The sequence below is a fragment of the Cyclospora cayetanensis genome, unplaced genomic scaffold, assembly GCF_002999335.1.
Source record: "Cyclospora cayetanensis isolate NF1_C8 unplaced genomic scaffold, CcayRef3 CcayRef3_contig_1, whole genome shotgun sequence".
Taxonomy (NCBI): domain Eukaryota; phylum Apicomplexa; class Conoidasida; order Eucoccidiorida; family Eimeriidae; genus Cyclospora; species Cyclospora cayetanensis.
This window is the reverse complement of record NW_020312036.1, coordinates 165,291-189,534: the sequence shown is the minus strand read 5'-3', so window position 1 is coordinate 189,534 and position 24,244 is coordinate 165,291. Positions and strand designations below refer to the sequence as shown.

Sequence of the window (24,244 nt, the reverse complement as noted above, 5' to 3'; positions counted from 1 at the left end):
GACCCATGGCCGACAATCGAGGCATTGTGCAATACGCTGAGCTGAACATATCCAGCCAGACAACAAAATGAGCTATGTACTGTGCAAATATGCATAAGAACTCTGTGTTTACTCATTTTTGTTGCTGCACAGAGTCTGGCTAATAAGCTTGTCACCGTGCAAACGATCCGGTGAAGGGCAAGGCGGCATAGCAGGTAAGTGTCTTTCAAAGAAGGCCGACTTCATTCAAGCAACGGAAAGCACCGATCACCGAGTGTTATAGGGCGATTGGGTGGCTTCTACTCCGGTGTTAAGGAAACTGGTTTCCCGGCTACGCCCGTTCCGCGGGGCTTTCCCTTCTCTAGCACACAGATAAGTGAAGACAGATTGTGTGTATTAAATTTTCTTAATATCATCGGACGGTTTTTAGTTCCACAGCACATGGTGGGTGCGGCTCAGCACTAGTTGTGGTGGCATGCGGAACGAAATAGGCATGCCCTTCCATCCGAGCGTGCCCCAGCGAGTGCAACGAACTACTGTCTCATTGTTGCTGTTCGTAAAAATCCAAGCACGCCCTACTTCAAGCAAATTTTGGGGAAAAGTGACCTGAACGCATTACGATGTACACCTACTTTGAGCAGCGCAACTTTCCTCCCCTGTGGCGTGCTCGATTGCATTAGTATACAGAGGAACCATAAGCAATGGGATATCGTTGGCGCATTTCAGACCGCGAATAATCTCCTTCAAGTTACATTATCATGATCTTACTTTCTTGTTAGCTTACCGATGGAAGCCACTGCAGCGTTTGCGGTGTATCATCATCTGCATACTGCACTGTATATGTCTTCAATAGACCAACTGTAAGCAAGAAGTTAGCTTTTCAAAGGAGCCACGATTTCCGCCGAAACCAAAAATATGTGAAAATGCGGAGGCGTTTCCCTCAAATTGCTGGACTCGTCGGGATCGTATGCGCTATTCCTGTTCGGACCGTTGTGGCGTTGCGAGAGGTAAAGATGACCAAATAATGAAGTACAGGACAACCCAATACACCCGTTCCTCAGAATTCGTGGCCTATTAAGTTTAAACAAAACGCACAAACACTTCCGTCCATTGAAGTTAAGCTTTCCCCCCCTGACGACGTACGTGAACATTCAAATTCTGCTGTTGCAGCTACGGGTTGCGCGTTCATGAACACTTTTGCAGCCCTTGCCTCAAGTTACAGCAGAAGTACTCCTCCTAGAGAGGGCAAGAATGGAGCTAGAAGAGGTCAGATCAATTGGATTCTTGTGTACAGCTTGCACGAGGCTATTATGTTCGCCTTAGGGGTTGATGGCAAAACTGGAAGACGAATACAATGAGCAGCTAGATAATGCTCAGACAGAGATAGCCAGCGCCGTAGAGAGAGTAAGCTCATGTTGTTTATTCTACTGGCGACGGATGTCCTATCCCTAGAATAATCCAAGGCAATGAGCGTATTCAACGATCCCGATATTTTGGAAGGGGCGATCAAGGGAGTCATGCAACCAAGTACGACGGCAACAACAGTGGGACAAGGAAATTTTGCATTTCGTCAAATTAACAAGTTAGCATATAAATTTATCCTATGCGAAGATAACTATGGATCGAAATAATCACCAGGAGCAGCACGGATGTATCAGACCTGCAATCACCTCGTCAGCCTCTCAAGCTGGCGGGAACCAGGGCTCCTGTAGCGCTTACATCGTTCTTGCAAACTGGGCAAACTGCGCGTAACCAGAGTGGCTTCATTGGGAATATTTTATCGGCTGCCTTCGCTCCCCCTCCTGCAGTTAAATTACAAGTATATACAATGATCTGTGCTACTCTTATCCCCTAATCAAATAGCATGGCTTTTCTCGCAGCTAACCGAAGTCAGAGAGCCCGATCCCCAGATAAAAGAAAAAATGGTAAGCCAATGCTTTGCAGAAAGGCAGGCTTACGGCTAATCTTCAATAGGATGAGATAGAGCAACTACGCGCTGACGAGGAGACAAAGGTACGTGCATAGGCTTAGCCACGTTTGCAGAAAGCAGGATGGAGTGCCCTATTTCAGATGTTCGACCAAGCAATGGCTGAATTTGGCCAGCTGACGCGCATCACGATAGCAGGTATGCCAGTACAGAATGTAGGAGGAGGGAGCTGAACAGGCGCATTCATTACCAGAGCTTGAGAAGAACATTCAGATCCAGTTAAATCCGTTTCTAGTGGACAAGAAGGTAGGTTTCATCAATAATCGGTAGAGAAAATCATAAAAGACGCGTTGCGAGGACAGGCCGTGTCAAAAGCCATGAAAAGTGCTACAAGCACACCCGGATCATACGCCCCAACACCCCTCGCTTTCCAGCAAGTGGAGAGAGGCCCGAAAGAAACCCCGCACGCTGTTAGTGTATTAAAGGAGCGCTCTCTCTCCCCTTATAATTAGATTGCTCTGTTAACAGCCAACGCCGATGACATCGTTCCTGCAACTCGGTAGCTCCGAGTCAGCTGCTCAGCGTAAGTGCCGTTTTGGGGCTCCCGTCAGAACAGCGTTGGAGAGAAGCGCTAAATGCTTGCTGCAGAGTCAAAGTTTGCAATGGCAGCTGAGAAACAGCTCAACGTGAAGATTGCCCAGTCTGAAAAACCGTGAGTCCATGCATACGCTGCAGTCCGCATTCCTCCTACGAGGGTCACCTCCACAGGTACCCGACAGTAGACGAGATTGTCGCCGAAATGCAGAAGAAAAGGGACGCGACGGAGCGCCTGGTAAGTCGGTACGCTAAGAGCAGCCCAGATGTTGCTGCGTACAGTGGTTCAACTTTAGGAGCGAATGAAGATACTCCAACTTCAATTGAAGCTACTTCGGGTGCGTGTGTCTTCAATGACTCCACACACAAAAGGCAACTCTAAGGATCGCCTGAGCGTGCAAATTTCAGGCCGAGGGTGAAATGATAAAAGATGCACTACACACGAACGTTGCGAGAATCCTGGCCCAATTCGCCCCGGCCAGTAAGTGCCATATTTTCGGATCCAGCCATGAATACCTTCTTATTCTCTGCTATCTGCCTAACCTATTGCAGTCGAGGCAATAAAGGCAGAATCGGCCGCGCGAGCACTTGTATAAACCCCTCTGCTAAGTTAAAGGGTCACACCCCCCCCATATCGCCTGGGTTTTACACCCATTTTAGCACATCTCTGATCAAAATATTCCAGACAACTTCAATCAGCACCTCAATGCAAATGAGGTAAATAACAATCCACTCCAGCTTATACCCATGCTGCATTGCAAAGCACCCACACACGAACCACGGATTACCTACATTTGTCATCAAAACAATCAATACAGCGTCTGTAATAATCAAGGACTCCTTATAAACCGTCCTTTTGCTACCGCTAGTGCCGCAGCCGTTGAAATGCTGCTGCTGTGGCTCCCGTTTAATCTTCCCACGTTAGTTCTTTCTGCCAAAGTCTTTACTTGCCTGAATGGTTAGCTCGTTGTTCAGCATGTCGTACAGGTCCTTTATAATATCTAGTCTGCAGATAAATACAGAAACCGCTGCCACGCTTCCTTGCACTCCTGAAGTACAGGCAAAGTAGTAGGGGAGGGATGAAGCGGAGAAAAATTTAGGAAGATGCAAGGCCTTGCGAACCTCTGATTCAAAATTTCTACGCGCTTCGGTATTTCCAAGTAGCGGCGGCAATGATCGTAGTGATCAGCAAAGTCATCGTTGTCCCAGAAAATATCTAAATGCAAGCCGCATACACCTGCACTAGGAGTCGTGAGCAGTGCACTGCCACAACGAGACACACTGAACATCAGCAAGCACACCCAAGTGCACGCAGCCAAAACTACGGTCCAAAATTCTGCTGCAAAATCTCTAATATGCGAGCGGTGTTTTTGAAAGGCTGGCTCCTCTTGGGGCAGTCACTGCAGTCCACTGATACCAGGAGCCGCCTTGCTTACCTGGGGTGTCCAGGATGTCTGTGTGGAGGTTAATGTAGAACCTGTTGACGAAAAGCTCGCCAATCCTGCGGCCAATATCCTCGCGCGTCGACTGTATGTTTCCAGTCCTTGCCAGACTCTCTGTAACATTAGCAACAGCAACGATTAAGCTGACCCAGAGTCATGCCGCAAGGAGATGCAAGAAACAACGCAAAGCTAGGAGCTTGCCAGGGAATTAACCAGTACCTGGAATCATTTTCGTTCGTTCAATATCCGCGTCAACCAACGTCTCGAAGAGAGCAAGTTTAACGCTCTGCCATTAATAAGCGCAGTGCACGAAAACAGCTCATGCTGAGCCCCCCCTAGGAATACTACTGCCTGCGTCTCTGCTTGGGGCCCTGCCCCAGCGTCTATGCATCCCCAGCACCTATTGCTTCAGCATCATGTTGCTCAATCCCCTGCATGCTCGTTAGTCGAAAAAAAGTATGTAGCACCCTCACGAGTCCCAGTGTCTGACGGACCTGTGCAAAGGCGTAGGAATAGGCGAGGCACTCAAAGACGTTAGTTGTGACGAGGTGTATGCTGTCTGCCTTGATAGTTGCACGGTCTCCCCACACATATGTCATCGTGTCATCTTCTTTCCTGTCGCCCAGGGGCTCCTTGAGGAAGGGATGCATGAAGGCGATGAGGGCCTAGGCAGTCGCAAGCAGCAGGAGCCGGGCACAGCAAATAATAGGCACCAACTAGCAAGCACCAACAAGCTCGGGGTGTGCATAGGCCCCCGTCTGCCGAATAAGCGGCGCGGCGTGTGAATTTAGAAGAGCACCTTTTGTTCCTCCATGTTGACATCCCAAGCCACCACGCAGCCTGCGAAAGAACGCATGAGAGGGGAACGAACAGACCTGTCTCTTCCCATGCACTGGAGGCAAAACTAGCTCGGAGTCCTTCCTGCGGCAGAAGCTAGGCGCAGTATTCAAACAGATGTAGGTGAGCGGAAGAAGAGGGAACATCAGGAGAAAAGGACTCGTTTCTGACCAAAGCGGAAGATGAAGACAGTTTTCTGCTTTGCGAAGCATCTGCAAAAGAGAACCTCGCTGTATGTGTTTTCCACTCTGTATCAGAATACGCAGCACAAGCCAGACACTCCCTGTTCCATTCTACGGGTAGATGCTTGATGACTGGCGTTTGGTGAACCTCAACCAGATATCTGAGGGGCGGGCGTTGCTGGGCTGACTTGAGATAGCAGGGATTTGTGATTTCCGGTCGCTTGAGTGCCTTCAGGAGGTCGGCAAATAGCTGAAGCGGCAAACACAACAGAGCATCGCAAAAATAGCGTGTAAAAGGCAGGGTGTGCCGCTTTTCCGTGCTTTATGTTCGCCTTGAGGTGCACATGTCTACTGTGTGCAGCTAAGTATACTTATTGGCGGCATGGCTGCTGGTGCTTCTTCCTCTTGAATTCGCAAAGAAATACGCTAAAGAGGTGGTGCATGCGCTACTAAACACTGTCACGCCGAGTGAAGCCACTGTAGGCTTTATGGCTTTCCAGCTCACCACTTCGGCCCCCAGGCATCCAGCCCACACGCATCCCGCTGGCTCTAAACACTGCACATACAGGCAAGGGCAAACCCAGTGCATAAGCGGCACCGTGCGCGCAGTAAGAGTTTTTCGGCAGAAGGCTTTGCTCCTTTTTGGTGCAATGCAATTGGATCCGCATGAGCTAAAGGGCCGATTCAAGACTCGCGATTCTGAAGCGATAAGCATTGAGGCACAGGGTGGTGTGTGCGCCATCCCTACGTCTTCTCTTTCCTTGATCGAGGCTTGTATGTCTGCTCTCTTCTTCGAGCTGCGGATGGGCTTTTTGTGCTGTTTGGCGTGCTGCAGCGGTCACACATTGACGCCTTCGGGTGTTCGGTTCCTACTGTGCGTGCTCTTTCCGCACAATGGACTCCTAACGACAGAAATAGTTAGCACGCGCGCGTAATTTGCGAGATCTGGATCACGAAGTTCGATTTCTTTGGGGGTGTGGTGCTTCGTACCCCGTTGTTAGAGAACGCCCCTGGATTTTCGCTCTCGGGGGAGAGCTTGACTTTCTTGTCTCCAGCGTTCGAAGGTTCCTCAACCATCTGCTGGTAGTGGCCAACTGGTTCCATTTCCCTGGGAGAAGCCATCTTCCTGCGCTCGAACCACCTGAATGGAGATGCGTGCTCGTTCACTCGCACACCACGCTAGCTGAGTGCTTCGGCTGCGGCGAGCACCGCGAATCGCGGTGAGGGCAGGAGTCGTGCCGATCCAACTGAAGGAGAAGATTCGAAAAGCCGCCGAAGGAGCGGCAATCAGTCCCGGGAAGCGCGTGCTCCAACCCGGCTGTGGCATGCAGCGAAGGCCAGAGGCATCGGCGGGGCCCCACGCCTCGCCAGAGGATCTTTTTGTTGTAGATTCCTCGCTCCCCTAAAAAGCACCAAGTGTTTTTCTTTGCCTTCTTCCGCGTACAGCTCATAGCCCTCTAATTCGCAGAAGGAAGCCGTGGAGGAGTCACCGACGGGCTCCTGCCCACGCCCTCCCGACGGTCCAAGAGCACCGTGCACAGGGAAGGGGGCCTCTTCTCGCGGCTAGCGAGCTGCTCTCTTGTTTCGCGGACGCTGGAGGCTGGATACTGTGTGCTGTTACGCTGGGATACCCCCCCCAGCCTGAGACTCGACACGCGATGGGGGCTCCTAACGGCCTGCGTGCCTTCCGGCGACCAGGGAGTGCTGCCGGGACGAAGCAAGGCAAGCTGCCCATGAGCGATCCGCAGGTAAAGCAGGGTAGCAGTCTGTTCTCCCCCTCCCCGCCTTCCCCCCCGTGCCTCCCTCTCCCTTCCACATGGAGGGCCCTCGTCGTAGCCTCGTGGATTCGGGGAACGGAGTTGTTTGCCGGGAAGACGCAGTCTAAGGCCCTCTGTGGGTGTGCACTTCCTGCAAGGCAACTGGCCATTCGTCTTGTGCGGCTTGCATGCCCGTGCGCCTTTCGGAAGCCAAGCGAGAAGGCGGGCAGGGGGCTAAGGGCTTCCCCCTACGCGCTTGCAATATTCTTGTATTTGCAGTCTCGAACCGCCAAGAAGTCACGCGCTATCCTCAAGCAGCAGAAACGCCTGGAGATTGACACCCGCGAAAGCAAGGATGCCATTTCCACACTGGCCACCGAGCAGGAAGGGTGAGCTCCAGAATCTACTAACCCCACACGATGTAGCCAGGTTTTTGTAGGGCGTCCTCAGTGTGTCGCAGTTCTGCGCTAACCGTAGAGGCTTTGCCTGCAACCGTGTCTCATGCGCGTTTGTCTGAGTATTTACATGTATATATCATCCTTCTTTGTCCGTGCTCCGCTTTACAATTTGTGCCTCTACAACGCACTTTACCGAGGGAGGGGGAACGCAAATACGAGGGAATATCAGTGGATTTCAACAAGATGGGGCATGCAGACGCTTGCTCGCCCGCGCTTAGCGCAGATCAGTTCCTCTCTTTCTCGTTGCAGTCTTCTGCGTCTGCTAATAAATCCTCACGACATCAACCCGGCTGCCGCATGTGCCGCCATGGCATGGGGTGTCTGTCTGTGTGTCTCTCTCTCTGTGCTTCGGCCCCTGTGCCCTCTGCCTCGTCTCAGGATTCTAGAGGCGGAGGGGCTTGAAAAGACTTACAAGTTCAAGCAGGCAGATATCCTGGAGCACCTTGATGCTGCTGCCAAGAAGAAGGTCAGTCAGGCTGCCCGCAGCCCTTCCTCAGCACACCCCTGCTGCTTTGTTTGCAGGCAACCAGGTGCATCTTAGGCATGCAACCACGGGGTCCCTTTTGTGTCTTGAATAGCAGTTGTCTTGACTAGCAGTGGTCTTGATAGCAGTTGTCTTGAATAGCAGTTGTCTTGAGTAGCAGATTTCTTGAATAACAGTTGTCTTGAATAGCAGTTGTCTTGAGTAGCAGTTGTTTTGAATAGCAGTTGTTTTGAATAGCGATTGTCTCGAGTAGCAGTTGTCTTGAATAGCAGTTGTCTTGAGTAGCAGTTGTCTTGAATAGCAGTTGTTTTGAATAGCAGTTGTCTCGAGTAGCAGTTGTCTTGAGTAGCAGTTGTCTTGAGTAGCAGTTGTCTTGAATAGCAGTGGTCTTGATAGCAGTTGTTTTGAATAGCAGTTGTCTCGAGTAGCAGTTGTCTTGAATAGCAGTTGTCTTGAATAGCAGTTGTCTTGAATAGCAGTTGTCTTGAGTAGCAGTTGTTTTGAATAACAGTTGTCTTGAATAGCAGTTGTTTTGAATAGCAGTTGTTTTGAATAGCAGTTGTCTTGAATAGCAGTTGTCTTGCATAGCAATTGTCTTGAATAGCAGTTGTCTTGAATAGCAGTTGTTTTGAATAACAGTTGTCTTGAGTAGCAGTTGTCTTGTATAGCAGTTGTCTTGAATAACAGTTGTCTTGAATAGCAGTTGTCTTGAGTAGCAGTTGTCTTGAGTAGCAGTGGTCTTGATAGCAGTTGTCTTGAGTAGCAGTTGTCTTGAATAGCAGTTGTCTTGAATAGCAGTTGTCTTGAATAACAGCTGTCTTGAGTAGCAGTTGTCTTGAGTAGCAGTTGTTTTGAATAACAGTTGTTTTGATAGCAATTGTCTCGAGTAGCAGTTGTCTTGAGTAGCAGTTGTCTCGAGTAGCAGTTGTCTTGAGTAGCAGTTGTCTTGAGTAGCAGTTGTCTTGAATAACAGCTGTCTTGAGTAGCAGTTGTCTTGAATAACAGCTGTCTTGAGTAGCAGTTGTCTTGAGTAGCAGTTGTTTTGAATAACAGTTGTTTTGAATAGCAGTTGTCTTGAATAGCAGTGCATATCTCGCGTTTGCAGGCATTTCGCTTCTCTCTTTCGTTTGGACCCTACGCGGTAGACGTCAGCAGGGGAGGCCGCGAGATGCTTTTTGGAGGACAGAAAGGCTCTCTAGGGTTGCTCGATTGCGAGGAGATGAAGACTCTTTGTGAAATCAATGTGTGTGCCCTTGCTTTCTCTTCTGTGTCGAGAAGTGTCTCCCCCTGGATCTTCATCCTTGTGGAACGTCGTGCCTCTCACTGCGTATGGCCCTTGGATCGTAGAAAGCTAGAGGTTTCTTGTTCGGAGACTCGCGCTTGCTCTCTAGTGGTGTCTTTGAGTTGCGCTCTGTGATTTAGGCGGACCCTGGTTACTTCTTTCTGTATTTCTGTGCTTGCATGTGCGCGTGTCTGTGGTGGTCGCACTTGCTGGCGCACGGCTGGCTCCTCTTCCTTCTTCTAGCTTCTTCCCCTTGTCTCTTTTTGTCTACTCCTTTGAGATCGCTTCTGCCGATTTCGTCTTGTCTTACGTCATCCCTGGGCTCCCCCTACCGCTAGTGCTGCGCCTCGCTTCCACGCATGCCCTGACCCTTCGTGTCTGTTCGGGAGTTTACCACTCTTGTGGGGGAATGTGTTTTGCTCTGCCTCTCTCTGCTTCTGTGCAGGTGAAGGAGACCGTCCGAGCCGTACACTTCTTGCAGAATCATACGCTATGGGCTGCAGGTATTTGCTGGCTCCAGCCCTTCAGGCAGTGGCCTCTTGTCTGTAACAAAAAGCGGGAGTCTTAGTTGCACTATGCCGATCGGGCAGCCTGTGCATAGTTGTATACACCAATACATGTGCACCTCACTGTGTCTCCCTGCGTCTTCCGTTTTCGCGAATTTATGCGTACAGTCGTCGAAACACAGCCACATATCTAGGTGTCTGCCTATAGGAGGCGCAGCGTTCTAACTGCTTATTCTGTTCTCTTTACTGCATATATATGGGCACTCACAGTTAGAGCTTTCCCCGTAAAGGCTGTCTATAGCCCTGTGTGCCTTCATGCGTGCCTTGCTGTATCTCTATGCGTGTTCTTGTTGTCTGTATTTGGTGAAAGCCGTGCGTAGAGTTGGCACTGACGTATATACATATATATGTATATATATAGCCTCCTAGCCAAGTGTGCCTATGCTTTTGTGCGAGCACATTCAATGATTAGTCAGTCGGGGCGTTTCCGGTTTTAAAATTCGTGTTGTTTTTTATGCTTTTTACGTGTTGGTGTGTGTCACAGCGCAGAAGAAGTATGTCTACATTTACGACAACCAGGGCATCGAAATTCACTGTTTAAGAGACATCATGGTAAGCCTCGTCACGCCGTCCATAGTGCGTTGTGCCTAGCTGGATAGGATAGGCGCCTTTAGGACCTCATGTAGGCCCCTGATTGCGTGGAGGGCCAGCGTGTGGGTGGCAAGCTTGACAAGTAATCCGTACAAGATGGTTGTGCTTGCAGTGATCCATATGGTAGCCACACGCGTAGAGCTACTCAGATCTATGGGCACGCCTTGCGAGCTCACGCTGCTGGCTCGCTTGCCAGAAGCCGAAGTAGGGGCGACTGCAGAGCTGGGCACCTATAGAGGGACAGAGGAGTGACCAAGCGGAGTAAAACATGAGCCGAACTTTCTAAGGAGAAAAATGCGTCTCGAGCAGGTAGTAGTAGCGGCACAATGTGTGGTATGCTGCTTTGCAGATGACATACGCTTTGGACTTTCTCCCGTATCACTACTTAATGGTCTCCGTCGGCGAATTCGGGGAGCTTGTGTATGCCCGCTGTGTTCCTGGCTTCCCCCAATGGTCGTGAACGTTTACCACTTGCAAGCGGCGTAGCCAACTGCGCACCGACGTCTGTTCCTCCATGGATATATATGTATATATATATGTATATCCATGTGTGTGTCGTTTTCTTGAAGGTACTATGATATATCCACTGGGCAGATTGCCGCGAAACATAAAACGCGAAGGGGGCCTTGCAGCATTATGCAGCAGAATCCCACCAACGCAGTGATGCATCTTGGCCACACAAAAGGCACTGTGACTCTGTGGACACCCAATCTGGGCAAGGTGCGACTTGTGGATCGTATGCGTCGAAAGGGCACTGGGTATAGGCCTGGCATGATCTGGAGACTCTCAGAGCTGGCTGCTGGCTGCTTTGAAGCGGTATAGCGTATGGGCGCGTTTGGAGCTGAAGTTTGCTGCGGTCCATCTGTGCTGCGCAGCCGGCTGTGGAGATGTTTTGCCATAAGGGGAAGGTCACAGCGGTCGCAGCGCAAGACAACTATATGATCACTGCCGGTTAGTATCAGCTAATGTTTTTGCCGCTCAGGGCGTCATGGCACGCTGGCATCATCAGTGTGGGTCCTCCGGAATGGAGGGGCTAAGCTTGCAAGCGTGTCTCTAGACGGCGGTTTCCCTGGTTGTTGCATGTCTCTTGGAAGGGTGCTGATGCGAGACGCCTTACTCCACGCTAAGGCGTTGGGCGGATTCGGGGATATCTCGGGGCTCTCCTTAGTGCATAGCACGCAGTATCTCTGGGGGTTGTTGTTGTGTGTCGATTCAGGTGTTGACGGCAAGTGGAAGCTCTGGGATTTGCGGAAATACGAGGCAGCTCAGTCCTTTAGCTACTTTGGAGCTCCCCCGTCCTCTGTGGCGATAAGCCAGACAGGTCTGGTCGCTTTGGGGTTCGGTTCTCACTTGCAAGTTTGGAAGGACGTGTTAAGCCAGAAGAAGGCCTCTCTGTACATGACGCACGAAGCTCCAGGCGAAGTGAGGGCACCCGACTCTTCACGTTTACATGGGGTTCGGGGGGAACTATGGGAGGGAGCGCGGCGACGGGGGGAGGGCGGCCTCGGGCAGGTGGAGGGCTGTAGCGGGCGAAGGGAGAGTGGCTGTGGGGAACGCAAAAGGGTTCTGGATAGAAACTGCTACCCAGGAAGCAGTGGAAATCCATGCTTCTGCGATCGCTCCTGTAGCGGGGGGGACAAGGGGGGGGCTCGGGGGAAGAACTCGTGTTTTGACAGGTATTCAGGTGATGGACGAGTGCGTTGTTTGTGCAGCAAATTACAAGCGTTCGCTTCCGCCCCTTCGAAGACGTCTGCATCTTTGGGAGCACCGCGGGTGTCTGCTCTGTGCTCGTTCCAGGTGCTGGGCTGGCGAACTTTGACTCGAGAGATGCAAATCCGTTCGAAACCAAAAAGGTGATGTCGCTGATAGCTTTTTCTTATGACGGAGACCCCTCGTGGATGCTCTCCATCGCTACCTTTGAGCCTTTTGCACCTTGGCTCATGCTGTCGAATGACCTTGAACGACACACAGAACTAGGGGCCTCTTTCCTGCTTCTCCGCGCGACGGCTGTATGAGGACTGCCCCATGGCCGAAAACGCATGAAATGAGGCCGAGAGGTTGTTCCTGTGGGTGCCTTCTGATGAGGCCCGCATTGAAACTCCCCCTGTATCCTCCGTGAGTGTTCACATTATGGCGGTTGGTGCTGAAACGGCATGTGGTGCAGCAACGGCGGGAACGGGAGGTTCACTCGCTGCTGGAGAAGCTGCCGGCCGATATGATTTCACTAGACTCGACGCCTATTGGAACGTTCGACAAGAAGCGCAAGGCGGCCCCAGTGGAGACGCCCTTGCCAGAGAGTAAGGCTTGCAGATCCGTGGTTAGCAGAAACTGAACACCGCCACTGGGGGATAGGAAGAGAGAGGTAGAGAGGATCCGTAGCGCAGCGAGAGCGAGAGAGGGAAACGGAATGAGGGACACTGCAGAAAGAGAAGGGGGCAGGTATCGGACTGGGAAAGTGGTGTTGCTTATCATCGTGCGGAGTTTTCTCTGCTGGCTTCAAGTCTCTCCCAGTATTGGAGGTGGAGGCTAGAGGATGAGTGAACAACTTTTCATCAGCACACACATGCGGGGGCCTTGTTTTGAGGCACTGGGTGCCTGTGTGGGTTGTCACTCGAGCTGTCCGTGACCACAAAGCTGTGTTTTTGTACCTGTACACCGCGCTGGCTGGTTAGCCGTACGCGCGGATGCATACTTTGGTATTTACGCCTTTCGAAGGAGCGTCTGCAGATGCATACGTAACGCATCTTGCTTTTCTCATGAAGACTGCAGCTTAATTAGGGCCACAAGTGTTTCGACTGATCTAGCCGAGGAAATATGAAAGAAGGCCAAAGCAGAAAGTGTTAAGCCTGGAGTCGTCCTGACCGTTTGCATGCAGGCGTGAAGAAGACCAGAAAGCCAAAGAAGAAGCAAAGAGGGCGGGGAACAGCAGAAAAGCGGAATCAGGTTCGACTCCTGCGGTGTCTCCCCTGTGCTCTGCGTGCTTATTGAGAAAAATGGAAGCGTGGCTAGGATACAGAATGGTCGTCGAACGCCTGTCACTCCACTCTGTGTCTGAGTTTGCTTGCCTCTGTCGTGTTTACTAGAAGGCATGAACAAAGTCCCCACAGGAGGACGGCTATTCATGTTGCTTTCCTGCTGCTTCCCGCTGCCTCTCTGTTTCTTTCCCTTGGATTTGTTTCTACAAGGGGGGAATGGTCTTCGGGCTTGTGAATGCGTTTGCCAGTGGCGTTTGAGCTGTTTTGTTCCCACCTAGCAGCATTGTGAGAATACGGGTGCCTCCTGACCGCCTCTGTTGTCTGCAGAAGAGCGAAAGGGAGCGCCTCATCAAGAAGAGGCACCAGACAGCATTGAGGATGGCAGCCGCCAAGGAGAGCAAGCCAACCTCGGAGGGGGATGTGCCAGCTATTACAGGAGCTCTCGCTCGGTGAGATCATTTCCAGAGCTGCGCTGTCGCTACCCTTTCCCTATGCAATTACCCATAGCTTTTCAATAAGCCGTGCAAAAGACCTCTTGCGTGAATTGCCGCTTTAGCGCCGACTGCGTTTCTCCCCCTGTGCCTTCTCTTTTTTTGCTGCGTGCTGCTTTGCCTGCATTCCCTCTATGTCCGTGCTTGCTGGCTTGCGTCGCCATTATCAGTTGCATACGCCGGGGCATCTGTGTTTCTAGCCCTCTTCTGCGACACCCTGAACGTTTCTTCAGTTGACTCCGTATCTTGGGCTTGCCGCGTTCGGATCCCGTAAGGCCGAGGGCACGACTGCTGCACGTTTCTCTCGTATGCATGTGCGTCTCTGCGTCTGCAGCTTCGTCAAGAAGTAGTCTCATTACAGACGAGTGAGAAAGATTCTAGTGATTTTTGTAGCAGAAAAATGTCAAGAGGGGCCGTACAAGTCCCAGTATAGCCAAACAAGGATGGACAGAGGGGGACAAGGACGAAACTGACAGAGCAACATAGCCCATCACTCTGCAGTCTTGTACTATGTTGAGGCCTGTATCATCACCACCCCAATTTCGCATGCTTCCTTATTTCCACTGCGATTCTCGGCCCCTGTTTGTCAAGTGAATCGAGGGGAGGCTCTTTGGGGAGTTCCCCGGATAATACCGGCCTTCCACGCCCCTACCCTTCATGGCTGATAGGAGTTGCGTTGACACTGAGGTGTAGCTCTAACCGGACCTTACAAACTGTAGAGTGCAATAAACAGACGAAGAGAAGCAGGGCGGTGGAGAAACAGAGACACCAGAACACTGAGTTTTGCAGGGTCCTGCCTGACCCACTAGGGGAGACGGCAGAGGAGTCTCGAGGAAGGCTTTGGGGCACAGATGCAGAGCGCACGAGAGGCAGCTGAACAGTCAGATGAAATAGCACAGCAGAAAACAGTCCTTATGACTCGGTGTAGGCTATGTGCTCGTACTGTCGACTCGCGTTGTAACACCGCGAAATACCACAGAGCTGGGTGAGAGATGTGTAGGCAAGTGGCTAGCCAGCTGTGCAGCTGCGGTCACTAGTAAGAGGCTCCAAGTGCCTAGGTGGCTAGCGCAATGTGGGGGAAGCAGAACTCGGCTGACGGCACGTTATCGAGACGGCGTGATCCTTCTGCTCTTCAGAGCTGTCGCTGTTGCTGATCTTCTACCAAAGCTGTAGAGATCCCTACAGACTCGTGTTTCGGGCTGGGGGCTGAGGCTCGCAGTCGAAAAGGCAGAGGGTCATCTGCTGCCTCTTGACAGGAGGAACGCAGATGCAGCCTTCCCTAATCCACCGAAAAGCCAATTTGTAGGCAGCTAGCCAACTAGCTAGCTAGCTGCCCCGTGAGTGTTTACCTATGATGGTGGCTAGCGAGTCAGCTCTCTCGCTAATTAGCTAATTAATGGAGAATTATTGTGGCTGCTCTCGGTCCCTGCGGGGCTCCTGGACTGCTCGCTGAGAAGCGTTCCCTCGATTTGCAGCAGCAGTGGCATTTTATGCGCGGCATTGTGGAATGGCTGCTCGTCGACAGCTGGAGGCGCTATCTGGGGGGGCACGGACGAGACCTGCATGCAAAATGGCAGCGCACACGCAGCGACAGCTGTCTCTTTCGCCTTGCGGCCGTCCCGCTTCCCTTTTTCAGGCTCTGGCGGCTGCTGCTGGTGAGTGCAGAGGGCCCTAAACACAGATCCTCGACGAGGCGAGCAGAACTCTAGCCACGTCGAGCGGCCGCTTAACTTGCCTGCTCGTAGGCTTCCAGGACGAGTGCCACAAGAAGATTGAGGAGGATGGTGTCGGTTAGGATGTAGAATGACACAAAGTACAAACTGCATTTCAGTACCGAAGTGTGCTTTACGAGGGCCTGCAATCGCGCAGTTCGACACGCGCACAGCTTTGCAAAAGGAAGCACTAGGATGCGAGAAAGACCAGCCAACTGATGTTGTGGCTGCGGGAAGGATGATGATGTCTTGGGTGTGTATGCATCGCATCATTCATTGCACGGGTCCTGTGTGAATGAATATGCGGCCTTCCCGTTGACAATCGTCGTCAAAAAAAGGCTGGGGGACTCTCAGAAAGGCGTAAGCCTCGGAAACACAGCTGACCTTCAAGGCATCATCCCAGCCGTTTACAGTAAGCAAGAAGAGCGTCACCAGCGAGGAGAAAAGATCGTTAAAATTCAAAAGCCCCCAATCGGTGAGGTCTCCCTCTGCCTCTGGACCTGTGGAGCCAATGCCTTGGGCTCCGAGCTCGCATTCTATGAGGCCCCTGAACAATTCCATTCCTACCGTCGCGTAGGTGTAAAACAGAAGCAGCAGAACTTGTATCACTGTCTTTAGCCGTCGCACAGCCCTTAGCAAGCGAGTGACCTACAGCAACAGGCACAAACAAACATTCTTCCAAGCACATCGATCTGGGCGCATGCAGGGCGCTGCCCTGTTTCACGCGTAGAGGAGCAGTCGCAGCTGCTCCTCTACGCTCGAGAGCCAGCAGCAACAGCAGCAGCATACCATCTTCTTCAAGGGGTTGATCCTGAATCCGATCCGAAGGCCTCTAAGGACCCGAGCAAAGGCGATACAGCGCGACAGGTCATCCACGAGGCCCTCTGCGTTATTTTCCGGGGAGAGAGACGGTGCCGCTCCCGCGAGAAGGCACGCACTATCAACCACCAAAAGGGCAGCTATTGCGCATAAGTCGAAACTGAGACGAAAATGAATGGAGCGTCACAGGCGTGGAATGCTTCAGACACACCGTGGTAATGGACACCATCACCTGCTAGAAAGAGGCTCATGTCTGTAGCTACCACCGAATGACCAAGACAAACGCGAGAGAGAGAGGGGTGGACACGCGCATATACAGGCAGCGATGTAAGCCCACACCAGCACAGCGCAATGCAGTGTCGCCAGCCTGTGACTAGCCTCGCCAGCAAGTGCAGCAGCAGTCTGAGGACGCTGAAGCTGGATAGAGATGTGTGTAGCGAGCAGGCCAGAGAGACAGCGGCAAACGGAGAATGCATGGGGCAAGAGGGAGGCAGAGACCCTCAAAGGGGCACCATGAACATTGAGACTTGCTTCGAAACAGTAGACAGCTTCCAAAGGCCCCTGTGCTTAACCTCGAGGCCAAGAAGGGCCCCCGCGGACGAGAAATACACAGCGCTGAGGCCAAACTGCAGCCAGTAGCTCGTGGCATGCGAGAGGAAACAGGAAGCTGGCATCCCGTCTGCGGCTTCTTCGTCGATAGGCTCTCCCGTTAGACTGGAGGCAGTCAGAATGAATTTCCGCGTCTGAAGAAAAGCACTCGCGGAGCAGCTTTCGTTCAAAACATACGTATCTCTTTCCTCAGAGCTGCAAGCAACTACTGCTATCCGGCAGCACCCCCCAGGGGTGTGCCTGCCTTTCGGTTGCCCTCGAGTGCTTCGCCATCTGCAAAGAGCTCCAGAACTGTGCAGTCCCCGCTGCTGCGTGCGGTCCCCTTGATTGATTGAGCCTTTAGTTCACATGAATCCCAGCGCCTTCCTCCCCCCTTATCGATCTGCACATGGCCTTTATTCCCCGTGATCCCTCCCCAGTGAGCAGTCAGCTCGTGACCCCCCGGTGCTCCTAACTGCCTCTCAGTGCCATTCTGCCCGGCTGAGATCCGCTGAACTCTCTCCCTCCTTCCCCCTCAAGACCACTCTCTGTGTTCCGTGTATGCGCCCCTCCTCTTGTTCCCACCTCCCCGCTGTGTTCTCAACAACACCCACTTGTAAAAACGTAACAACCAAGGAGACGGCGACGGCAATGTCGGCTACGGCGCTCAGACCCCAGGCCCAAGAGGAAGCCCTTGGCGTGCGAGCTTTCTCAAAGGCCTTGGCAGCTGCTGCGGCTTTTTCCTTCTCTACAGAGCAGAGTGCGCAAAGAGCGATAAAGAACTCAAGAGAGTGGAGCGCCCCTCATCCTACTCTGCCAATGTCGAGTGACCGACACCCCTTTGAACGTGGACATGTAGATACATAGATAATGCTTGATCTGTGTGTGTACATGGATAGGTGTATTTATACTGCATTGTATGTGGCGTGTGTGGTAATGTGTGTGCGTCGGGGGGAAGGGGGGGAAGGCGAGCTCTGCGAGGAGGAGGCACAGAGTCCGTGGGAAGGAGGGGAGGCAGAATTCGACGAGGGGCAGCGTTTGGATGCAGCGAAGCTCCCAACAGCATCCTTCTGTGCCTTCCCCTGGCCCCTAGATACCCACCAACAGCAGCGAGAGCAGCGGGCAACCTCGCGAACGCGAGGGGTGAGATGCCTCTGCCTCCCCCCGAGTCGGCGCTGGCTTCTCCCAGACAGTCCAAGGCAAACTGAGCCTCCGCGAGCATCTGACGACGATAGAGGGCACGCAAAGGGCCTCCTAATTGCCTTTCGCGCATGCCCCAGGCACGCAGGAGCGAGGCTGCTTCCTGCACTTCGTCCTCGGCAGCCTCCGCGGCCGATGCAGCTGAGGCAGATGCAGCGAGAGGTGACGCCTGCAGCAGCAAGCGCGAGGCCTCGCTGGCGCCGATGCGGTCTGCTCCGCGGAGCTGCATGCGCCTCGAGCTCGGGGAACCCCACGGAGAGGGCAGCCAGTCCGTCTCTTCTCGATCTTTGGGGCTGACTAGTGCCACTGTTCCGAGTCGCTTCTGCTCCGGAGCGAGAGAGGAATCTGGCTGTTGTTGCTGCTGCTGCTGGAGAAAAAGCCTTGTTTCTTCGGGGCTCAGCGTCTGGAAGGAGGCGGGAGGGAGGGCAGAGAGAGCCTCGTAAAAAAGACGCCACTCTCGCAGCTTCACGTGGCCGCCTCCACAGTCCTGCAGAAGGGAAAAGGCGGAAAGAAGGTACCGGACGCGGAGAGCAGACAGCTCGGCTAGATCCTGCGGGAGAAAGCATTCCACATGCTCGTACTGCTTACACCGCAGTCTCTTCTCAGCAAGAGGGCGTGGGGAAGAAGGGGGGACTCCACGCAAGCGACACCCAAAAGGCCAGAGAGCTGGTGCAGCTTTAGCAAAAAGGCAGTGGAGGCACAAAACTGCGGCTGGCCTTGATGGCGCTGCGTCTCGCCGCGAGCAGCCACTGCAATTCGGAAGCCCGGTATACATGCGCTGTACGGTACGCTGCTGGCTAGACGCCGCGCTAAAAGAGGTCGCGGCATCACGCCAGACAACGGCCTCCTCACCTTCTCTTCTTGTCGTCTGAAGGCAGAGAAGAAGGCGGCCGCAAAGAGTCCCAACAGCAGCGCAGTAATGAGATAAAAAGCAATCACGAAGAGCACGGCAGCCTCATGTACGGTGTAGCCGCAAAGTAGCACCTACAGCACAGGCCATACGCGCGTGCACGGAGCGAGGCAGAGAGGGTGCATGCATCTTCGAGGAAGGCGGGGATGTCTGCTGCTACGGTGTGCCGACTCGGGTGCTGCTGGTAGAGGCAGGGGAGGACACGGAGTGGAGAGGCTTCTTCGAGAGAGCGATAGAGAGAGAGAGTGGGGGAGCGATAGAGAGAGAGAGGGGGGGCGATAGAGAGAGAGAGGGAGCGATAGAGACAGAGAGAGAGAGAGAGAGAGAGAGAGAGAGAGAGAGGGAGCGATAGAGAGAGAAAGAGGGAGCGATAGAGAGAGAGAGGGAGCGATAAAGACAGAGAGAGGGAGAGAGACAGACAGACAGACAGACAGACAGACAGACAGACAGACAGACAGACAGAGAGAGACAGAGAGACAGAAGGAAGCAATGAGATTGGGGGAGGAGGCGGAGTTGGAAACAGTGCGGTTGTAGAGTACTGCAGTGCAGCAGGAGTGCGCAGAAAGCGGGATACATGACAACATGACGGAAGAAGCCGGAACGGCGGGTAGCACATGGGGGCAAGGGGCGTAGCCTTGCGCTAAATAGCATGGGAAGGTGCGACTTGTGTAAGGGGCAATATGCAAAAGAGAGATGCGCGCGAAAACACGGGATGGAAGTGCAGAGAAAGCCTTGTAAAGCAAGGCAGGCAGTGACGGCTGTCGAGGCGCTGTTACCTGCGGGAGTCTCACAGTAGTAACAACCAGGAGAAGAGACACACATCCCCGCTGAAAGCTGTGAAATTGCTCGTGCCCTCCCGTTCCAGCAAATAAGATGACGCCCAGCCAGTCGAAGAGGGCTACAGAAAGAAAGAGGGCCAGTATAATACTCCAAAGCTGTGGGGATCACGCGCACAATCGCAGAAACAGCGGCAAAGGCACGAGGGTGCTGAGGATCGAAAAAGAGACTCAACCCGATGGCGAAAAACACCCCCGGGTAAAATGCGGAATGCCGCGCAAAGAGAAGCAACATGCGCTCAAGAGAAGTCAGCCTCCTCCCGAGTAGCGCGAATCACTGGGCTCCCCAAAAGGCAACACTCAAAAGGACAATTGAGGGAGGAGAAGGAGATACGCACTTGAAAAAGCGTGATGATGATGCGCAAATACACTGTGAAAGGGGAGCACTTGCCGACGGCGTGCAGTGTATGCATGCATATAGAGAGATAGAGATAAAGATACATGGAGATAGAGATAGACAGAGATAGATAGAGACAGCAATAGACATAGACAGACATAGAGACACATAGACAGAGATAGAGCCATAGACAAAAAATAGACATAGACAAACATAGACATAGACAGAGAGATACGGAGGTTTGTATAGGCTGTGCCTGAAAGGTGGCAGCACGCCTATACACGTTCATCGCCGCTACCAAAGATGGCGTGACAGAGAGCACCTCGAGAGGCCCCCCTTTACCCCCGTTGAAGGAGGAGTCTGTACAGCAATGAACAGACGTAATTCTAAGAGGAAAAAACAAATAGAGGGCGCATGTCTTGCCTGAGGGAGTGTCTTGACGATTCGCACCAACAGCACCCTAACGGAATGCTGCAAACCGCAGAGGAGAAGAGGGCGCGCGAGGCGTGTGGCTCTCCACGCGCCTCCTGCAGTGTGGGCTCCTCCTGCCACATTTCCAAATACTAGCAGGATGTAGTCTGCCGCGGATACGAGGCAGCACGCAAGTGCTGCGACAGGGACGGCAGCAGAAGGCGTGCAGCCTCGTGTCACGGCGGCTAGCAGCGAGCAGTAACCCAAGAAGCATAAGCAGAGGAGAGCGACGAGCCACATAGCCTTCCAGCCGTGTTGCGGTGAGAGGGGCCAGGTCCTCCACGGCTTGAAGGCGCTATTGTCGTGAAGAAAGCTATCACCATTGGCTCCGCTAGAAGTGTGAATTGCGCTGAGAATCGGCGTATTGGCGGCAAGGCACTGCGTGCTGTCTGGCTGGCAAGAGGCAGTGTTGATGGCGAGCCGGAGGAAGCGAGAAGTCTTCGGGAGGGGGGGCTGAGACTGCAGTAGCAGCTGTCGTGGTGTGTCTACGAAGGGGTGTTGGGGTGGCTCGAGGTCGAGGATTTCTGGAGGGGAGGAAGGGGTGTGTAAGGCGACGTCGGGAGACTCCAGGGACTGAGGGGTGAACTCCCACGGCAGAATGAGGAGCTTTTGTCTGCGACTGCCTTCGACTGCGAACTTGTGCTCCCTTGGAATGCCTCCTCGGAGGGGCAGCTCCCGCCGAGGTCCATCAGGCTGGGGAGGTTGCCTTCCTGGCTGCTGCGGAGGCGGCGTTTGCTGCTGGAGATCCCGAAACGAGTAGGGGGAGGGGGGGGAAGAGCCTTCTGGGACGAAAAAAGGGAGGAGCAGGTAGAGCAAGAGGACAGCCGCGCGGTGTCTGCGAAGCCTGAGAGACTCTCTGTACGCGCGCTGTTGGAGGATCGAGGCGAAGGCCGAAGGCGGCAGAGCAGGTTCGCGTGAAACCTCGCCAGCGGCGCGTATCCAGCAGGCAGCAGCGCCAAAGGCAATGCCTCCGCGGAGCTTGTCTTGCCCAGAGAAAGGCGGGGGGGGACCCCACGACATCGGGCATAAGGCGGGGGCCCCCAAAAGGAACGCGAGAACGGCTGGGGAGGCCCCCGGAGGGGGGCGAAGGGGCCCCCAGAGTCGGCTGGAAACGCGTAGACAGCCGGTGGGTAGAGGCGTGTGACTCGGCAGTGTGGCCTCCCCGCAAGGAGGAGACGAGAAGAATCTGTGTCTACCGTTAGAGCTTTGGAGGGGACAGGCGCAGAAAGAAAGGTGGAGGCGGTTGCCTATTTGCGTGCAGGAAGCGATCCAGGTAATATGCAGGGGGCCTTTCTGCGCGCCGTCCATACAGCCGGCAAAAGGGGCCCCCTCCCTGCCCCCGCCTGCTCGCGATGCTACGGGGGTCCAAAGAGTAAGAACGCGGCTACGGGGCCCTCAAGAGGGAAATACAAAGGGAAAACCCGCTTACTTGTACACGCGTATTATTTGGAAACGAAATGGGCGGCTGGAATAACCGGCGCTAGAAGCATCGGCAGCGGCGAAGGGGGCCCTCAGAACGGCAGAGCAGGTTCGCGGATCCCTCAGGCAGGCTGCACCTGAGGGATATGTATATTGTCCTCTCCAGCTCTTCTTCTCTCTCTCTCCCCTTCTTTTTAATACTCAACAACAGGGCTGTGTGCAACTAAGAAGGTTCCCTAGCTTAAGTGCGCGGAAGCACAATCCACTAAAAGCTCCCACCAATAGACAGCCTTCGGGACCGTCAACGCACTCGGAGACACCCGTTGAGGGGCGCTATCTGTCTCTGAAGGGCAACCTTGAGACTCCAGACGAGGAGAAAAATCCGTAGGTTGAGAAGACAGAGAGACAAGGCTGCAACAAAAGCCAAGAAGAACCAGGGAGAGCCCAAGGGGCGCACTGGTATCGCCTTCGGGGGATCTCCGGAACCTCGCCTGCCTATGGAGGGCCACCTGCTCCAAAAGCCTAAGAGAACAGGGCAGGAGAATAACTGAATTGCGTCGCAGTTGATGCCACACGCCTTTTTGCACTGCAACGCTTCCTACCCTGAGGATGCCGCTGATCCTTTTATATGCTTAGCTCGCACGTGCCCGTGTGGTCATGACCAGACGATAGGCTGCAGAAGCTAGCACGCTGTCTCTCTCTCTCTCTCTCGAGCTTGAGTCGTATTGGGTGTCACCCCTGCACGATCCTTTGCTCTAAGGCCCCCCACATACACACAAAGGCATGCAAGTGAAAGACCAGTAGTTGCCTCAGAAGTGCCCCCCGCTGCAGAAGTGCACAGACCCCTGAAGGCGCAAAGCCTCTATTGTAGTTGCTGCTGGAAAGGAAAGTCAGGCGAACGCACTGGTAGAGCCGCATGCTGCCGTGTGCAGCATACATGACAAAATCCTCGGTGGCTTGGGCGCACAGGAAAGCCAGAGGTACTGTACCTACCTCTTCTACGCACGCCGTATGGAAGGTCTCCTTCACTTGCGCGGGGTAACCCGACAGATGAAAGAAAAATGCATTGCATCTCCCCCCATCAATTCCAACCGCTGGCTGCAGTCCCTCCATAAATCGTCCTTAGGGTTGCAATAATGCCAGAAGAGAGTGTACGAACAACGGCTTCTCGCCAGGCCTCCTTTGGGGATCACAGCAATTGGAATCGGTGAACACGTTTCCAGCCTGATCCTAGGCGAATTTCGTAGTGGGGTCTGAAGCGGGCTAAGCTCGCATTACCCCGCTGCCGACTAGCCAAGCTTGTAAGCTGAGGCTTTCTGAAGGAAGCCTGCTCGAGCAGGTTCCAGCTCCATTTAAGACTTATGCTGCACGAGCACTATGTTGATCGAGAATTGATGGAAGACTAGCCACTTGCTCGCAAGTCCTACGCCTGTACTGCAGAGCAGCTTTAGCTCGATACAAAAGGCGCAAGGTTGCGCGCGCAAGCAAGCTAGGTGCTACATGCAACTATTTTATGCTGTGAATGCTTGGAGTGCCTAGCAACGAATCGCCCCCTTCTAGCATTCCCTCTGCCCCTGTGGGGAGGGAACGCAGAGGAGCCCTGAGGGATAGCAGGAAATGCCGGGAATTCCTCTAGAAGCGCTCAATAGCTTTAAAAAGCTCATAGCACGTCATGAGGCAGCTATTTCCCTACAGAGACCTCGGAAGGAGAGATCGAGGTGCAGCGGAGAAGTGTCGAGGACAGGTGGCAGTGACTGCGGGGTGTGGAGTAACACGGTTTCGTCAGCATCACTGCATGCAAGAAGACAGTTCTCCGAAATGCACTTGGGTGTACAGGCGTGTGTGCCAACTGTGTGCATAGAGGGGCATTGGAGAAAGTATAGGGAATCATGCGGAGCAAGAAGCAGCAATGGGGGCCGCTTTCTTCGGTGTAGCGACACCACCGCGCACTCGATGCGCCGGGGGTCAGCGAATTTCACCTGCACTGGGGGGTCGTTCCTTGGCGCTTAGCCCAAAGCATTTTGATGGCATCGAGTCGCTTTCCGGTAGAGAAAAACTGCTCCTCTCATGAAGCAGGAGGATCTGGCAATTTCGTAACTGAGCCAGCGGGAGAACTAAAAGGGATGACGTTGAAGAACTACGCCCGCAACACATCGTCTGCATGTAAGGAGGGGGCCCTGTAACCCCTGAATAAAACTTGCTACGTGCTGCCGTTGAAAATCGGTTACCCCTTGCGCACTACCCGAAAGGCAGAAAACGGCGCATTTTCCGTTTCCCTTGGGGGCCCTTTTAATGGGAGAAATTGCACGATACAGGCCGAATCTGCGCTGAATCTGCAGCAGCTGCTGCTGCCAGACAGCTACATTTTGGCAGCAACGGGAGCAAAG

The 24,244-nt window shown here is 53.3% G+C and overlaps 3 protein-coding genes and 1 pseudogene across 3 annotated transcripts; 2 read left to right on the top strand and 2 right to left on the bottom strand.

Annotated features, from left to right (window-relative positions):
* Positions 1–765: 765 nt before the first annotated feature.
* Positions 766–3,096, top strand: LOC113147065 (annotated as a pseudogene).
* A 49-nt stretch (positions 3,097–3,145) lies between these two features.
* Positions 3,146–6,083, bottom strand: LOC34623340 (sporulation protein RMD1). Its single transcript, XM_026336264.1, has 12 exons — positions 5,952–6,083; positions 5,710–5,790; positions 5,467–5,517; positions 5,150–5,211; positions 4,951–5,027; positions 4,742–4,782; positions 4,437–4,607; positions 4,162–4,228; positions 3,937–4,056; positions 3,623–3,716; positions 3,452–3,506; positions 3,146–3,250 (listed from the first exon to the last, which is right to left on the bottom strand). The coding sequence occupies exons 1-12, from the start codon at positions 6,081–6,083 to the stop codon at positions 3,146–3,148; spliced, it is 1,056 nt and encodes a 351-aa protein (XP_026192049.1).
* A 536-nt stretch (positions 6,084–6,619) lies between these two features.
* On the top strand, positions 6,620–13,527 carry LOC34623341 (probable U3 small nucleolar RNA-associated protein 7). The gene is made up of 15 exons (XM_026336253.1): positions 6,620–6,709; positions 6,998–7,107; positions 7,555–7,642; positions 8,766–8,903; positions 9,388–9,445; positions 9,993–10,060; positions 10,449–10,519; positions 10,669–10,819; positions 10,975–11,050; positions 11,316–11,521; positions 11,812–11,952; positions 12,264–12,396; positions 12,934–12,936; positions 12,975–13,042; positions 13,402–13,527. Exons 1-15 carry the CDS (start codon positions 6,620–6,622, stop codon positions 13,525–13,527), a joined length of 1,527 nt encoding a protein of 508 aa, XP_026192038.1.
* A 1,423-nt stretch (positions 13,528–14,950) lies between these two features.
* Positions 14,951–21,458, bottom strand: LOC113147043. The gene is made up of 10 exons (XM_026336214.1): positions 20,391–21,458; positions 19,571–19,729; positions 18,737–18,868; positions 17,786–18,434; positions 17,299–17,432; positions 16,628–16,839; positions 16,067–16,256; positions 15,662–15,925; positions 15,301–15,420; positions 14,951–15,124 (listed from the first exon to the last, which is right to left on the bottom strand). Exons 1-10 carry the CDS (start codon positions 21,456–21,458, stop codon positions 14,951–14,953), a joined length of 3,102 nt encoding a protein of 1,033 aa, XP_026191999.1.
* Between the last annotated feature and the right edge of the window lie 2,786 nt (positions 21,459–24,244).

Bases quoted from the DNA above. Each gene is read 5' to 3' on its own strand.
- LOC34623340 (XM_026336264.1), bottom strand. From the start codon at position 6,083: ATGGCTTCTCCCAGGGAAATGGAACCAGTTGGCCACTACCAGCAGATG. The intron at 4,783-4,950 runs GTCAGAAACGAG...GTTCTTTCGCAG, and splicing joins TGTCTTCATCTTCCGCTTTG to GCTGCGTGGTGGCTTGGGAT. The intron at 4,057-4,161 runs GTACTGGTTAAT...CTAATGTTACAG, and splicing joins ACGAACGAAAATGATTCCAG to AGAGTCTGGCAAGGACTGGA.
- LOC34623341 (XM_026336253.1), top strand. From the start codon at position 6,620: ATGGGGGCTCCTAACGGCCTGCGTGCCTTCCGGCGACCAGGGAGTGCT. The intron at 7,643-8,765 runs GTCAGTCAGGCT...TCGCGTTTGCAG, and splicing joins ATGCTGCTGCCAAGAAGAAG to GCATTTCGCTTCTCTCTTTC. The intron at 11,953-12,263 runs GTGATGTCGCTG...CATGTGGTGCAG, and splicing joins ATCCGTTCGAAACCAAAAAG to CAACGGCGGGAACGGGAGGT.
- LOC113147043 (XM_026336214.1), bottom strand. From the start codon at position 21,458: ATGTCGTGGGGTCCCCCCCCGCCTTTCTCTGGGCAAGACAAGCTCCGC. The intron at 18,435-18,736 runs GTGAGGAGGCCG...TTTCTCCCGCAG, and splicing joins TCAGACGACAAGAAGAGAAG to GATCTAGCCGAGCTGTCTGC. The intron at 16,840-17,298 runs GTGGGTGTTGTT...GCTTTTCTTCAG, and splicing joins TGGTTGTTACGTTTTTACAA to ACGCGGAAATTCATTCTGAC.